The sequence below is a fragment of the Sceloporus undulatus genome, chromosome 1, assembly GCF_019175285.1.
Source record: "Sceloporus undulatus isolate JIND9_A2432 ecotype Alabama chromosome 1, SceUnd_v1.1, whole genome shotgun sequence".
Classification (NCBI taxonomy): Eukaryota; Metazoa; Chordata; class Lepidosauria; order Squamata; family Phrynosomatidae; genus Sceloporus; species Sceloporus undulatus.
The window spans coordinates 93,704,319-93,721,458 of NC_056522.1; the positions used below are offsets into that span (position 1 = coordinate 93,704,319).

The 17,140-nt window shown below is 37.9% G+C and overlaps 1 protein-coding gene across 5 annotated transcripts in view; it reads left to right on the top strand.

Annotated features, from left to right (window-relative positions):
* Nucleotides 1–17,140, top strand: part of MAP3K5 (mitogen-activated protein kinase kinase kinase 5) — a 185,618-nt gene that overhangs the window by 151,220 nt on the left and 17,258 nt on the right. For all 5 annotated transcript variants that reach the window (XR_006104366.1, XR_006104365.1, XR_006104363.1 and 2 more), the window contains exons 13-24: nt 1,532–1,627; nt 2,441–2,522; nt 3,379–3,512; nt 5,482–5,609; nt 7,872–8,008; nt 9,043–9,148; nt 11,687–11,844; nt 12,402–12,579; nt 13,019–13,039; nt 14,783–14,960; nt 15,086–15,254; nt 15,664–15,849. Coding sequence is in view for 1 of the 5 variants with exons in the window: in XM_042471108.1 (XP_042327042.1) it covers nt 1,532–1,627; nt 2,441–2,522; nt 3,379–3,512; nt 5,482–5,609; nt 7,872–8,008; nt 9,043–9,148; nt 11,687–11,844; nt 12,402–12,579; nt 13,019–13,039; nt 14,783–14,960; nt 15,086–15,254; nt 15,664–15,849 (1,573 nt within the window). In the remaining 4 variants the exon portion in view is untranslated. The remainder of the gene's footprint in view (nt 1–1,531; nt 1,628–2,440; nt 2,523–3,378; nt 3,513–5,481; nt 5,610–7,871; nt 8,009–9,042; nt 9,149–11,686; nt 11,845–12,401; nt 12,580–13,018; nt 13,040–14,782; nt 14,961–15,085; nt 15,255–15,663; nt 15,850–17,140) is intronic.

A 17,140-nucleotide genomic window follows, 5' to 3' on the forward strand; every position in this document is an offset into this window, starting at 1 on the left:
GCATGCATCATTGAAACACCATACCTCCACTGTGACTCGAAGCAGCTTTATTTTGGCTGTCTGTAACAAGCCTGTGTCACTAAACACAATTTGTCTTTGATTCTGTTGGGAATTAGTTGTGATTGTGCAGTCTTATACAAGTCTGTGTAGAAGTAAGCCTCATTCAGTTCAGTGGTACTGAGGTAAGTGTATAGGATTGGAGATACAGTAATATATATTCTGATTTAATGGACTGCGACTGCATACTAAAGACTGGAATAGTGTGAAGATATTCTGGATAGGGAATACTGAGAATGATGTGTAGAGAAGAATGTTGTGTATTTTTTTTTCCATTTTGTGGTAAAACCTGTGTGTTACAAATAAAGAGCAGAGGAATTTTTGTTGCTCTTTTGCCATGTTCCTTTCTCAAGTTAAGTTTCATAAAAATGAGTCAAGTAGCATGAGGTGTTCAGTGCTGGCTGTCTTACTGTCCTCTGATTTTTCAAAGGAAAGAAAATTCAGCTTATTTCAGAGCAACTGAACATGAAAAATACAACTTTCATGTTTGCACTAGGGTGCCCCCAATGGCTCCTGCTATAGCATTATAGCATGAAAACTTATTTTTTGGACTACAACATCCAGTGCAGGAAGGAGGATACTGGGTGTTGTAGTACAAATAAAAATTTGGAAAAGACACTTTGTGAATTACAGCTCTTATGATTCTTTATCCAACATAGTTGGTTCTGGGATCTGCAATCCAGAAGTAACGTTTTGTGGCTTTGCATAGTAGTACATGATACGGTTATTGAAATAGGAATATGGTGACTTCTCTTTCTAGGTAGAAGCTCCTGCTCTCTTAGGGTTCTTTCTTCATGATAATGAACCCCCCTCCAAAAGGATAAACAAACAGACAAGTACAGATCTGAAGGATGAGTTTATATTAATGATATTGTTTATATTAATTATTAGTTATTACTTAGGTTTATTAATTAATTAATCAATCATTGGGGAACAGAACCTACTGAAGATACATAACGTATTTGCCAATGCCCTTATTAGAATTTTTCAGACAAGATTGCCTTCTGCTTGTAACCCTTCCATCCTTTCTACAAAGAAATCTCCTAAAAGAGGGAATAGCGGCACAGTTTTCTGAGTATTAGTACCTATGGTGTTAATGAAAACACATTGTCTCTAGAAAATAGCTCATTTTGCTGATCAGCTGCATTTCAGAGACTTCTTTTTATAAAGCTAGGGCATCTTTTGTGCTTAATTTAGCATTCAAATTTGTACACTACTCATGGAATGGAATATTAATATACAGTTTTTATTATATTCCTTCTATCATGAAATCTTCACCTACCTATGTTAATAGCAACATCTCAAATTCTCCTGGAGCAATTTTCACATAAAGGATGAGTGCAATCCTTTGGATGGGTGCATCCTTTATAACACTAGCACAAAAGAGTATTATTATTTTTTTTGAAAATGCAAACACTGCCTCAAGCATACAGTTCTCAAATGAGTAACCATATTAATTTTGCTTCTCTTTCAGCATTTCAAAATTTGAAGAACGATGCTGTTTCCTGTATGTGCTGCACAATTCAGATGACTTTCAAATATATTTTTGTACGGAACACCACTGCAGAAAGTATGAGTTTTTCACTGTTTCTTATTTTCAAACATTTCCTTGAAATGATATCATCTACAATATGTATGGAATTTATCCTATGAATTGCTCCTTAGTGATTTAGCCTCAGCTTCTTGGATTGTCTTTGGCCAATTGTGTTCAGCTTGCGTGGGACGTATGGGTGCACATGAAATTTCATGCTAAATGTGCTCTTCTGTGCATTGCAGAAAATGAGACAGTAAAGATGGTAGAGTTCTTCATTCCCATACTTCAAATGGAAGGTCATTTTTTTAAAAAAAATGTTTAAGATAACAGCTTAAAATGATTACATATATAAAGAAGTTCCTGAGACTGGGCTAACAAATTTGGAGACCCTTCTATATGGTGTCTTAGTTTGTTAGATGGATGAAGCAACATTTATAAAATGATTCCGCTTCCCCTTTATATACCTGCAGTATTTAATGGAACCCAGCAGTCTCTCAGATCAGTCTTTTGCCTTACTTGCATAATTTGTAGATGTAAAAATATCAGCCCCAATTCAGGTATTACTTGAGTCAACGTTCAAAAAGTGGAATGCTGGGTCTCAGTCTCCTTCATTGGTGCTCTGCCCATGTGAACATTATCAGGTCTGAAGAAAAGAAATTCGTAACTACCTAGAAAATTTCCACACAAGGAAAGGACTCTGGAAAATCAGGGCTCCCTGTTTGCGTGGAGAGACCCTCTTCACACAGGAACTCAGCACAAGAAAATAGTCTTAAACTGCAAAAAGAAATGTTAGCCACATATTTTGTTCTATTGTAACCTGACCCCTTTCATTTTTATGAATATTGGCAGATTTTTTGAAATGGTTAATAGTATCACAGAAGAAATAGGAAAGAACACAGAAGAAGGCGATTGTGATGGAGATTCTTTGGAGGTAAAGGAAGTCATACATTTTGGCTGGATTTTTAAATTAAGGGAGGACTTATATTTAATTCTCAAATATCTTATAAGAAGGTTCAGTATTTCCCTTTAAAATATCTATTATTTCTTAACTGCCTGGATAAATTAACTTTAGTTATTCAGGATAAAAAGTCAAACAAATTTCCTCATCTCATTTATATGGAAAGATATTCCTAAAGTTCAAACATAAAGTAGTATATCCCTTCATCTTCTCTAGAGTGCCCCAAATCCTTCTCAGATCCCACAGGTTTTTTGTTTGTTTGTTTGTTTGTTTTTTGGGGGGAGGAAAATCTGTACATTCTGAGTAGTATCTAATTACAATTTGGGAATGGCCCATTTGCTACAAACATGCATATGCTGTGTGTCTCCCCAGTAAAGTCTAATTTTAAAAAAAATGTGGTGGTGTTGTCATTTAAGTATTACTTTAATCTTTGGCAGACACTTGCATGTGACCGCAAACTGAACCCAGCGCCTGATGCATTCTTTACTATGCATCATAAAATGCGTCATACTATGCATGGTTACTTCACATCTGTAACTTAGAAAATTTCCAATTTATGTAGATTTTTTAAACTGGAGTAAGAACAATAACTACTGGGAATGCTAATTGTCCATTGGGAGAGTGGGATAGAAATAAACTGAAGTAAAACTGTTTGGATTATATGGTTTCCTAAAATGTTTGTAATAAGAAAAAATCAATTCATACTGAAAGTGATTTTGTTGAGATAGGATGTTGTTTCCCCATATTTTCATCATATCATATACAGTACTGTAATTGGAATACTTACAAGAATCACTGTTCCTTTCCTTTGGCTTTTTTTCTGCTGCAGTATGACTATGAATATGATGAAAATGGTGAGCGCGTCATTCTGGGCAAAGGCACTTATGGCATAGTTTATGCTGGACGAGATCTAAGCAATCAAGTCAGGATTGCCATTAAAGAAATTCCAGAAAGAGACAGCAGGTAAGGTAATGGTGATTGCTGATAAATGTTCCTGTATTTACAGTTGTAGAAACTTGTAGAGAGAAAGCAAAGAGAACTTGGCTTAGTGATCTCCATAACAGGAAGATTTCTGTAATTTGGGAAGAGGGGGGCAATATCTAGCTATGTTAGGGGTGAAGCAGACAGTCCTGATGGGGTGGCATGTGTAAACGCCACACCCCCAAGCCGGTTTGAAGTCAGCTGAAGTGGCTGGTCTGTTGCAGCCCTATGTTTACTATTTTCAGGATGAAAAAGAATCAAGTTTGACTTTAGTTTTTCAAGGTTTAAACATTTGCATGAAATGCAGACTTCAGATACAGAAAGTTTTGTCTCATGCTGTGAATCAAGACAATGTACAGACTTTTTCAGGTACATAGGACATTCTTGTTTGGAGATTATGTTTATAATATAGTCCTCAAAGTTGATCACCCTTTGTCTGAATGTGGAGCTAGTTTCCAGAATCCTTCAGCCAACATGTCCAATTTTTCCAGCCTTTGCTGTCTCTGTAATGACCAGTATAGACAACAGCTTCCCACACTTATGTTTGCTGACATAGTTTTAACATGGTAGTCTGGGAAGTGCCAAAGAGTAGGGCAGGCTCTTTTGCCCAGTTCCTCAAAAAAAACAGAGCACATCCTTGTTAAGATTATTGGGTCCACACAGGCCAGAATACTTAGGGAACAGCCCAGATATCCTGGCCCCAGAGCTGCTCCAAGATCCCCCCATTACCTGGGCTCTCTATTGTGATGCCAGGTGGCTGTTCACACTCATGTCTTGCCATGCTGCCTGGTGCCACACCACTGGTGAGAGTCGCTTGCTCTAAGGTCAGAATGAGGCAGGTGCCCAATGTCAATACATGCCAGGGACCTCCTTCTGACCTCATTGTGAGCAACTTGTGATGATGGGCAGCACAAGAGAACACGTTGTAAATAGCCACCTGGCACCGCAGTGCAGGGTTCCAGAACTTCTGGAAGATCCAGTGCAAAAGGTGAGTTATTTTAAACTAACGTATTATTAGGGGGCTATATGGCAGGTTTGGTGCTGAATTGGCCAGATGTCATCAGGACAGTTCGGACCAGAATGGGAGACTGGGCCCTGCATTGTCAGGATTACTAGATGTGGGAAGGGGGGAAAGGACGTTTATTTGGCCTATGCAAACATGGCCTAAAGGAATCAATTCAGTTTTAGAAGCTGGAATTGTACCCCTCTTTTTACAATTTAAACTGTTTTACAACTTAAGATGGTCAGTAGCACAAAATATGATATTACAGAGAGGAATGACGGTATAGAATTTTACAAAATCAGTTCTTTTACTTTGAATCATGCAGTGAATTCTGCAATATTTTGCAAAAAGAACAATATACCAATAAATAATGTGCCCTGCTCAACAAACACTACAGCACTGGAATTACTAACTCATTATTCACATAAGTGAATAACTACTCATACAAGCAAGAGTTAGAAGTTACAATAGTTGGCTGCTAATGTATCACTAGGAACAAATTTTATATTTCAACTGTGCTAGAAAAACACAGAAAACATGCAGCCAGAAAGAGTATGTGAGTTGGCGATGCCTAGAAACAGAATATATCTCAATGAAGAGGGAAAAATTGTTATTGCACTTGAGGCAAACATGCACAGTTGACATTTCATATAAACCTCTCACTTTAAAAGCTTTTCATTTATGTTTGACTATCCAACCAAAAAGATAAGCTTGAGTTTTATTTTTCTGTGCTCGTGGGATGAGATTTATGTAGCCTTCAGGATTTATATCTGCTTTTTCTGCATTGTCATGTGGTTAGGAAGTTCTTTCCTTTTCACAAACATTGCCAGGGCAGTTTGCTGTGCTGTTTAAAACATGGGCTACTGGGATTGCAATTATAATTTACACTACAGCATTACACTCTACTGCATACAATCGCTGTTTGAAACATGGTCTGTTTTCCTTCAGATATTCCCAGCCTCTACATGAAGAAATAGCTTTACACAAGCACCTCAAACACAAGAACATTGTTCAGTACCTTGGCTCATTTAGTGAAGATGGATTCATCAAGATATTCATGGAACAGGTCCCAGGAGGTATGAGGTCTTAGATTTTTTAAGTCTGCAATTTTTGAGAACAAACTTGGATTTTTTGTTTATTTACTTCAAACTCCTGTATTAACTGCTTCATTTCTTGCCAGAATATTTGTAAATGTCCATTGTTAAAACAATTGTAACTTTAGCTGAAGTTTGAGATTTGTGTATTTGAAGTAGTTATCTACAAAGGCTCATGTTCATGCATCAATAAATCTGTTAAAGGTACCAGAGGAATAGATGGCTGCCTTTTTGAAAATTTTCTATCTTCTCTCCATTTCTACACAGTGATAAATATTTCATTTCTGATATGATTGTAGCAGTGCTCAGAGAACTCACCTCAAATGTTAAGTGAATGAAACTTTATGCCAGATCTGATTAATGTGCTCACTGGCCATGAAAGCACTGTGTATAGCTTTAATAAGAATAGCACCTAGGTCTTTCTGCAAAATCAGATCCTCAGGATTTCTGGTCACATTAAGAAGAAGCCTTTACACACATACAGCCCTTTTAGAAAAGAATGCCAAATGTGTGACTGCTGGGAGCATGGTCAGTAGTTGTGGTCATGATCTCTCCATTTGTTCAGGGTACATAGGATGTTTATGTTGGAGGGAGAGCTATATGCAAATTCCTGTAATTTGAAGAAGGATAACCCAAGAAGATGCCAAGTGTTACGTGTACAGAGTCTACTTTCTGAATGGACTTTTGACCAAAATCTCAAAAGGGTGGGGTACTGTGCCCCACATATTTCTGCATTAATCGTCAATTGACCATTCCTTGAATTTAATTTTCAGATATAGCTATTAGCAAATAGATAGGAGCTGTTAATATAGCTCAGTTATCTCTGAGTAGACATCTTGCTTCAACCCACAGTATACTTTCTGTTTGCTTTCATAGATTCATTATGACAAATAAATAATTTAAGAGAGATGGGAATAATTATTTATGAGATTTTTCTTTACCTCCCCCCTTACCAAGTAGTATTTAAAAACAGTGGTGCCCTTCTCTTCACATGTGTCTGTTGTGTAGATGTTAACGTATAAAACACAAAGGGCTGAAACAGACGGCCCGGTAAAGCTGGCTTCTAGCTGCTTTGGGGGCATGACATATAGGCACACCACGGCCGAATCACCTGGAAGCTGTGCCGGCAATTACATGCCACAGGCAACTTGGGGGTGTGGCATTCAGATGCCACTCGCCCCAGAACCAGCAAAAAGCCAGCTTTAGAGGCAAAGGGGTGGCTTTTTCTATTCCTATTTGGGGTGGAAGCTGGCCAGATTGGAGCTGTGGCGTGTGGTTGCTGTGGCCCCAATCTAGCTCTCTCAGGGGTGGTGTAACGCTGCGCCTTTGTGCCTGTCTATTTCAGCCCAAAGTCACTTTTTCTAAGAAGTGAAGAAAGTGTGTGTTCTCACTGTGGTTCCTTGGATTTAGTAGTCAATAAATATAGAATCATAGAATCATAGAGTTGGAAGAGACCGCAAGGGCTATCTAGTCTAACCCCCTGCCATGCAGGAAATCCCTATCAAAGCATCCCCAGCAGATAGTTTCTAGTTTCTATAATTGCAGGATGAAAATATGTCCACATTGTCCTTTCCGTATTGCAAACTAACACATGGAAGGATGCCAAGTGATAGATTTTAAAACAATCTGAATCTTTGGTTATCCCTGAAGGCAATAAAAGAGAAGTGGGAATACTTTTTTTCCCTTGATGCAAGATTTTGATACTTCAGTCATTTACAGTAGTAAATTATTTGTGGTTTCATCTGTTAGGTTTTTTAAAAAAAAACTCTTCCCTTTAATAATCTGTCATGACCAACAAATAATTAAAATTTGAGATCATCCAGTTGTAGTAAGCAAAGTATTCACATTTTAAATACACATTAGCAAAAACAAACAAACAAAAAGCAGTACAGTGGGCCCACCATATCGGTTGGCTAGCAATCTGCAGATTCAACTCATGGATTGCCAGGCCCCATATTATTAAAAGGCTGTGCGTGAATGCACTGACATGGATGTGCACATGTTGCTACCCATTGAATATTATAGGGCAAAACTTTCTGCATTCCCCCCCCCCTCATCTGTGGGCAGGCCCAGAACTGAATCACAAGAGCTGGGAGGAGTCCACTGTATTCATTGTTTTTTCCCCAGAATGTGAGTCATATACGGTAGAAGATTTTGATATTAAACTAATGCTCCCATTTTTATTCAGGAGACATTTAAGTACTGTTACTGTTATTTGATTCTCTTCTTTTCACTGTGTTACAGGTAGTCTTTCTGCTCTTTTGAGATCAAAATGGGGACCACTAAAAGATAATGAACAAACCATTGGTTTTTATACCAAACAGATTCTTGAAGGATTAAAATACCTTCATGACAATCAAATAGTGCATCGTGACATCAAGGTGGGAAGCTTACTATGAATTGTTAATGTAGATTTTTCCCCTGAAATAATTTGGTTCATGCTAGTGCATATGAGGTGATTGCAATTTGGAACAAAATGAGTATATCATTCTCCACTTGATAATAGTAACTCACAAATGCTGGAGCACTGAAGTTTAGTGATTGGAATGGAAGAGAACTGGATTTAAGTCTCAGAATTTTTAAGATTATACCCCAGTGGGAAACCCAAGTTATACCCCAGTGAGATAAATCAGATGGGGAAAGGGAGTTTCCCATATTGGAAACAGTAGAAGATTCCTCTGCCTGATTTCAAGTGATTGCCCCTCCTACTCTACTCCACAGGACATAGACCACGGTGTTTGGTGAATTCCTTACCATTATTTAGAAACTTTCATAGGGATATAAATCCTTGCTTATTTTGTTTTTGCATACAAGAAGAAAAAAATTCAAAACTACCCCTCATGGTTGAAATTACGAGATTTTCAGTATTTTATGATCATTTTCCACATTTCAGGATAGTCTTTTGCAAATCATTTATTCTTCCAAAATTTTACTTTTTTGTGCCAAGAATGTACATTTTGTATAAAATACCATGGGATGCAGGGAGAGGAGGGGATGAACTGTAAACCTGAGTTGCCATCAATTCACACGACATTCAATTTCACCTGAAATGTTTTGGATACTGCTCTGTGTAGTAATGCACACAGGAGAAACAACTACAGGTTGTGGTATCATCAGAAAGTCTCTTGAGAAATAACGAGGCCATGAAATGTTCATACATTTTTGAGTCATTTCTTATTATCTTGTTTTTACTGTTTTCTTAATATAATGTAGCTTGATAGTAGACTCTTAGGAACTGTTTCAGTTCAAAATAAAGCTTCATTGAACTAGAAATATTGTGAAAAAATGTAGCAAATAGCCACTTAAATTATTTTATAATGCACTGTTTGGCATTTCAGCATTCATTTTAACTGCAAGATGTTTTTCAGTATAAGCCATAAATTACAAAGATAATCCCAAATGTTCTCTCCTTCAGGGCGACAATGTTCTTATCAACACTTACAGTGGGGTGCTAAAGATTTCAGATTTTGGAACTTCAAAAAGGTTGGCTGGAATAAATCCATGCACTGAAACATTCACAGGTATCTTTCTAAACTTAGAACCTTCCAATTTCAAAGTAAAGCATATTCAAAAGTATAAATTAGATATTTGTCTTGATAGCTTTTAGTCATCTCAGGGTTGCTGTGTTTACCTTCCTTATATAAAACTGTGTTTTTTGTGATTCAGTCATGTACGTATTTTAATAATTAATAATAATAATTTGTTTTATTTATATACCGCTATTCCAAAGATCATAGCGGTGAACAGCAAGTAAGCTAATTTTGAAAAGGATACTCCCATACAAAGCACATTTGAAAGTCTGCTGTAGACAGAGATCCTAATCACATACTGGCATGGAAATATCTATAGAAATATGGAAATGTATTCTGGAATGCAATTTTATTTATTCTCCAAGTTGTTGGCATTAGATAAGTAATACTTTGCCTGTATTATGTACATATCACTTTCCCCAAATGTTATCAGAAATATTCCTAGTCCCTGAATCAAGAGAAATTCAGACATCTACAGCTGGCTGACCTTCCATATTATATAGAGACACTAGAGGTCATATGTATGAATATCCTTAGCTGGCTGACAGATTGTGTGTGCACTGTTCTCTTTTGCAACATAAGAGCCAAGTGGAGCATGTGTGTGGAAGCACATATCTGTTTGGACGTTAGCATCTTTCTAGGGTGATGTTATTAAATTTAATATTGAATTCATCAAAATACAATTAGTTTAACAGTAATCTAGTACCCAGTTTAGCAGTTTAATTCAGTTTGGTGTAATATAATTACTACGCTATTGCTGACTACAGTTCTCCTCATACTTGGTCTAGTGGCCATGCTAGCTGGGGATAATGAATAATGCCAATGATAAGTGTATGTTCACAGTTACGAATGAATTGTGGTATCAGACTACAGTTGAGTTCAGACTCTCACTCGGTCATGAAACTCAGTGGCATCCTTGGTCCACTGCTATCTCTACCTAACCTCCCTAATAGGATAGTTGTGAGAATAAAATTGACTGGTGAAGCCATGTATGTTGCATGGAGCTGCTTTAAAAAAATAAAGATAAAAATGAAATAAATCAGTAAGTAAATACAGGTAATAAAATATAAGCAACAAGACAATAGAGAAGTTCTGTAACGGTGTGAAGTCGAAGGCTTTCACAGCTGGCATCCATAGTTTTGGTGGGGTTTGGGGGCTATGAGGAGTTTATTCCTGACATTTCACCAGCAGCTGTGGCTGTCTTCTTTAGAGAATGCTGGCATGGAAGAGAGTGGGGTATATATACTGTTGGTTCAGAAGAAGCGATTTACATATTAATCTGTACAGTATATTGTTTTGTTGTTGAATGGCAAGGCCTCAGGGTGTCTATTTAATTAGTGATCCATTGTCTACTAGGCAATCCCCTTGACTTTGGGTGGTTTTGATTTGCATTTGCTGTGACTTGATTTTGGTGTTTTTTAAGACTAGTAGCCAAACTTTGTTTACTTTCATGGTTTCTTCTTTCCTGTTGAAGTTTTCCAGGTGTTTATGGATTTCAATGGCTTTCTGACCTGATAGTTGTTGGCATGGTGTAGAATTTCAGTGTTTTCAAACAGCATTTTTTGCCCAGGATGGTTTATAACGTGTTTCTGCTACTGCTGATTTTTGTGGCTAACCCAGTCTGCAGTGTCTCTCGTGTTCCTTGATTCGTGCTTGGATGCTGCGTTTGGTGGTCCCTATGTAGACTTGTCCGCAGCTGCAGGGTATGCAGTAAACTCCTGTGGCCATGAAACGGTCTCGCCTGTCCCTCACTGAGTGCAGTATTTGCTGGATTTTCTTGATCAGTTTGTAGATCATCTGAAAAACAACCACCCAAAGGGTGGAATAAATGTCAGGAATAAACTCTCCTAGAATACAGCCTCATAGACTGAAAAACTCACAAAAAATCTCTGAAGCAGTATTTAGAAACTTCTCTGTGAACTAGGAAGTCCCCAGTACAGATCTCTCACCTCTGCCATATACTCACTAGGTGTCCTTCGATAAACAACTATTGTAAGCTGCTTTGTGTCTGCATTGCAATAAAAAATAGGATACAGTGTGTGTGTGTATGCACGTGTGAAAATGAGCATGGTGCTGGCTCCTTCCCCATTTCTCTTGTGCATAGACCACTTCCAAGACTTGTTGAAGCACAGTATACTGGTGTCATGTTCTGGCTCACCTCCAGAAAAAAAAAAACAGTTTCACAGTCTGGCTGTAATGGGAAACTAGCTAGATGTATAAGGTAAGTGCAAGAACACAGAGTGTAGTCAGGGACAAAGCTCCTTTTCAGCTTAATGAAAGATCATATACAAACTAAGATTATTACGTTTAAACCAGGCTAAATTGAAGACTCTAAAACGCTATATAAATGCTACAGTAAAAGTGCATAATGCAAGTATGTATATAAATATACAATTATCCAAACCTCTTCAAAAGCTTGTTCATTTAAACATGAACTGTGTACCTCCTCTGTTGTGTTTTACTATGGATCAAAGAAAATCTTGCTGAAGTGAAACAAATCTCTTGGCTTTTCTTTTTTTAAAAAAACAGGTACTCTTCAGTATATGGCACCAGAAATAATTGATAAAGGACCAAGAGGTTATGGAAAAGCTGCAGATATCTGGTCCTTGGGCTGCACAATTATAGAAATGGCCACAGGGAAACCTCCCTTTTATGAACTAGGTGAACCACAGGCAGCAATGTTTAAGGTTAGATAATATCTGTATAGATAAATGCTATGTTTTTGTAAAATAAAATTTTGTTATCTAATTAAAGGCTGAGCAAAAAAGTGATACACTGGTTTGAGGGTGGAGAAGAGCATAGAATTTGTGGTGTTGATTCAGATAGATAAGAAAATGCTTTGAAGAAAATAAGATGTTGAAATATTACTCAGAGGGCCAGTGTAGTGTAGTAGTCTGAGTGTTGGACTACAACTTTAGAGAGTAGAGTTCAGTTTCCTGCTCAAGCATAAAAACCCACTAGGTGACCTTGGGTGAACCACACTCTCTCAGCCTCAGAAGAAGGCAATGGCAAGCCCCCTTTGAAGAAACTTTCCAAGAAAACCCTACCTTCGGGTCACTATAAGTCAAAAGGGGCTTGGAGGCACACAACAACAAACTGGTTTTTAAAATTATTTATTTACAGAGAAAGAATGTTTTAAATAAAAGTGGGAGGGGGCAGTTCATGCTGGTTCTGTTGTAATATTGCATTTTAAGGAAAATACTTCTCTGACTTCTGGATTGTTTTCCTTCTTATCCTACATCAGGTTGGAATGTTCAAAATACATCCTGAGATTCCTGAATCCATGTCAGCAGAGGCAAAAGCCTTCCTACTGCGTTGTTTTGAACCTGATCCGGACAAAAGAACTTGTGCAAATGAACTTCTTGTTGATGACTTCTTAAAGGTCACAAGCAAAAAGCGGAAGTCCCAAGCAAAGCTAGCAGGTAAAGGAAGACTGTGGTCTAACCTGGGAAGCTTAAGATCATTATGAGCTCTGACTAATAATGGAATAACAGCTCTGTCAAGAGTACAAACACAGAGCTCATTAGCATAATAAATTATGGTCTTCAGCCATCAATTTCCATTTATGTGGTTCAAAATATGCTTTTTAAATGTTTCTTTTTTTAAAAAAATCCTTTTTTAAAGCAGTTGGAATGGTTTCATCTTTTGCATAATGGAAATTAGTCATGACAAACTGGGTCAGCACCTAAGTGTTTGCCTAGAATATTTCTGAAACAAGATTTAAAATAGACCCAGAACACAATAGTGTATGGTATAGAAATTCATCAAAATATGTTTGCAGTTCTGCTGTAGAAATGCATCTTAGATGTGTTTAATAACATTTATTTCTTCTCTTTTCTCTTCTCTTTATCTTTTCTCCAGCACTTTCAGTTGGATCAAATGGTGAGATGAATACTTAGATCATTCTCCTCTTAACCTTGTGAACCCTTTGAATGTTCTAGAACATTAGACCAGTAGTTTTCAAACAATGGGCTGAGACCCCCAGGAGGGGAGTGAGAGTTGCTTAAGGAAGGTGTGAGACTTGGAAGCTCTGATTCCTCCTCTTCCTCCTCCTCTTCCCAAACTTTTTAATGTGAAAAAATTACACGTGTTCAAGTTAAATATTGAATTTACTTAAATAAAACTGATTCTAATCTAAATGTTATTTCCTTATAAAATTTTAAAATACGAATATACATGAATGTGTGAATGAAAATATGCAGACTAAATAAACAAAATACTTTTATTCATAAACTACATCGAATGGGGGGTGGGCACGATGTCCACATGTAAAGAGTGGGGTCCCAAGGGCTAAAAGTTTCAGTACCACTGCATTAGACTGTTTATATAACCAGAAGCTACCACAATTACAATTTCAAATGAGTTAACAGGAGCCAAAGATACAGTGCGCCCACGCTATACGCGGCTTTCAGCATATGCTGAAAGCCATGAGGAACCGCATGCAGGGTGTGCGGGGCGGTGCGTCCCATTTAGATGAATGGGGCGCATGCCCAAGGCGTGCACGCGCTGCCGCACTGCCATGCCACCGTTGCATGCACGAGCCCCATTACTTTCTATGGAGCTCAAGCATACGCGGGGGCTTTTTACGCAGGGGGTCCAGAACGGTTCCCCCGCGTAAAAAAGGCACAATTGTATTAGAGAGCTTGAATGGCTTTTAGAAGTGGCATTGCTACCTTAACAGGCAATGATGTCATGCTGTTTGTACAAGCAAGTTGAATGGTTGTGGGTTTAATGGTGATGGTGGCTGCCAGCTAGTTGTGGTTTGAACTGAAACCACATACTATTTTAACTTATTCTCAGTAGAAGCAAGTTGAAGCTATCAGATGCTATCTTTGTGGGTGTACAGCCAATGCAGGCAGCAAAGAGACCGCACCATTTTCTTTGTGGTTTCTTCAGTAACTGCATTCCCAAAGGCAATGTTTGATTGGTTTAACTCGCTGCTGCTTAGAATTAGGAAAATGATTTAAAATAGCATGTGGCTGCAACCTCATTTAACTAGTTGCTGCCATACTTTTCTTTGCCAGTGGCCCAAGAAAAGAGGAAGGATGAGTCACAACAACCAGGGCATGCAGTGCAGCAGGGAAGTGTTAATAGGGAGCCCTTCAGAAAGCTTTTTGCTCATTGGCTCTCAGACTGGGCCGTGCGTCTCTGGAAAAAGCATTGGTACACCTTTAAGCAATAAATTCAGTGAAACTTATTTTCAAATCAAGCATGTTTAGACTTGACTCTGAATGTGTTGTCTTCCCTTTTTTTTTCAAATAATTCTTCAGAGATTACTATTTATATGGTAGTTATGTATATTTATACAGAAAATTAAATATTCCCATACTGCTTTGCAGAATAGCAGGTTCCTTTTAGAAGCACAATGAATATGATACATCCATCATGTCAGTGCATATTTCAGAATTGTGCATCGAGGAGGGGATTTCCATGTGTTTCAATTAATCCACACCACCCAGTTTCCCTTGGATCCTGCCATTATCACAGATGAAAGAATTATGTCACTTCTCAGGGTATACATGCTATAGTGGTGGGGATGATAATGTATTGTGTTCATTATAATTTACTGTCCATAGATAATTTTGATACACTCACTGTCTGGATTTCTTCTCCTTTCCTAACCAGAATATCTTCGAAGCATATCTTTGCCAGTCCCTGTTCTTGTAGAAGATACAAGCAGCAGCAGTGAATATGGTTCAGTTTCCCCTGACACAGAGTTAAAGCTTGACCCATTCTCTTTTAAAATGAGAGCCAAATCCTGTGGAGAAAAGGAAGCCAAAGGACTTAGGTCTCTTTTTCTAAGGTAAAAAGTCTATATATCATCCATGCAAGTTTATGAAAAAAATATATAACATTTTTAGATGAGTTTAATTATATTCAGATGAGTTTACTTGATTACTAGCAATTTTCAATGTTAACTCTTTACAGCATTCCAGATGAGAATTTTGAGGACCACAGTGCTCCTCCTTCACCTGATGAGAAGGATTCTGGCTTCTTCATGCTCAAAAAGGACAGCGAGCGAAGAGCTACCCTCCATAGAATTCTAACAGAGGACCAAGATAAGGTGGTGAGGAATTTGATGGAAGCCTTAGCTCAGGTAAACAAATACTTCATGGTATGTTTGGCATAAACTTTTTTAAAACAAATTATATGCATTCTCCCATGCAGGTCAATAATGTACCTATGGGAAGCCCACAAGCAAAACATGTGTGGATCAGTGCCCTTGTTTTCCTGAAAGTCTTTCTCATTCCTTACAGTGTTATGGAGCCATTTACCATGACCTTCTCTCTGATTAAGCACCATGTCATTCCAGTTATGGAGCATTACCTAGCTGAAGCACTGTTACTGTGTTATTTAGTAGCTGATGGATATAGTCATAGTAGTGTTGAAATACGTGATTTCGAAGTTGTACAGCAGCAGTGCACAGAAGGGATTTGCATTTCGTATTTTATCTATTGCTTCATGAATGTACATTTGTAATTAATTGCTCTATATTGTTTTAACAGGGAGCAGAAGAACCAAAGCTGAAATGGGAACACATCACAACTTTAGTTGCCAGCCTCAGAGAATTTGTGAGGTCAACTGATCGTAAAATCATTGCAAATACACTTTCAAAGTTGAAATTGGAACTAGACTTTGACAGTCATGGCATCAGCCAGGTTCAGTTGGTACTTTTTGGTTTCCAAGATGCAGTAAGTACAGTCCTCTACCAATATTTTTTTACTTTATATAAAATATTTAATTATGAATTTTCGTAGACTCACACAATACAGTTCAGCATTGCACATATTAATTGTATGGCATGATGATCAAAGTGTGGTATGATGATCAAAGTGCTGGTTTAAAACTGGAGTACACAGATTCAAATCCTTGCTCATGCATGAAGCTCACCAAGTTAACATGGTCCAGTCACTACCACTTAGTTTTATCCTACCTCACATGGCTGTTGCGAGGATAATTCAACGGGACAGTGTAACTGCCTCTGGATTTCTTTGTAAAAAAACTGGGATATAAATATTGTTGATGGTGCTACTGCTGCTGAAAATCATGATGATGGCCACGACAATGATGACAACCATGGCTGCTGACACCACTATTGTTGTTATCTCTTCATTGTATTAGGGTTCAAAATGGGAAACATATAGCGCATGAATGCAGTTGCTAACTACCATGTTTCCCCGAAAATAAGACTGTCTTCTATTTATTTTTCCTCAAGAAGACACACAATTGCTTATTTTCAGGGAATGTCTTATTTTTACGATGGGGCAGATGAGAAGGGCTGCCCGTCTTCTTTACCGCTCTGCACCAGCACGCTGCATGGCCATGCCTATCACTATGTCTTATTTTGGGGGGTATGGCTTATATTGTGCAAATGCTTAGAAATCCTGCTATGGCTTATTTTATGGGTATGTGTTATCTTTGGGAAAACAGGGTACCAGAGTAACCCCAACATTTACATAAATATTATTGATGCAATGAGTCTACTCATCAGGACTAGCACTTGGATTTAAGATATATTAAGAACAATGTGGAAAAAAATTGTTGTTGAGTGCTTTCAAGACATTTTTGACTTATGGCAATCCTCAGGTAGACTATCATGAGGTTTTCTTGGCAAGATGTTTCAGAAGAGGTTGGCAACTCTTTTCCTCTGAAGCTGAGAGAGGCTGACTTGGTTTTCATGGCTGAGAAGGAATTTGAACCCTGTTTTTCAGAGTACTAGATCAACATTCAGACCATAGCAGCACACTGTTTCTCTATGCAATTTTTTATCATAGTAAAATTTATCTTGAAGAAAATGTTAAATCCAGATAAGATGCATTATGGATTTTTTAAAAAAATACCAATGGAGGAAAGCAACAGTCCATAATGCTGTTCAATGGTAACATGTGTTTCATTGCCTTCTGCTAAGCATTGCAAGCCCCAGCCATCTTCCCAACCTTTGAAATGAGGAGGCAACCAGGTGTTACCTCCCTGCCTCTAGCC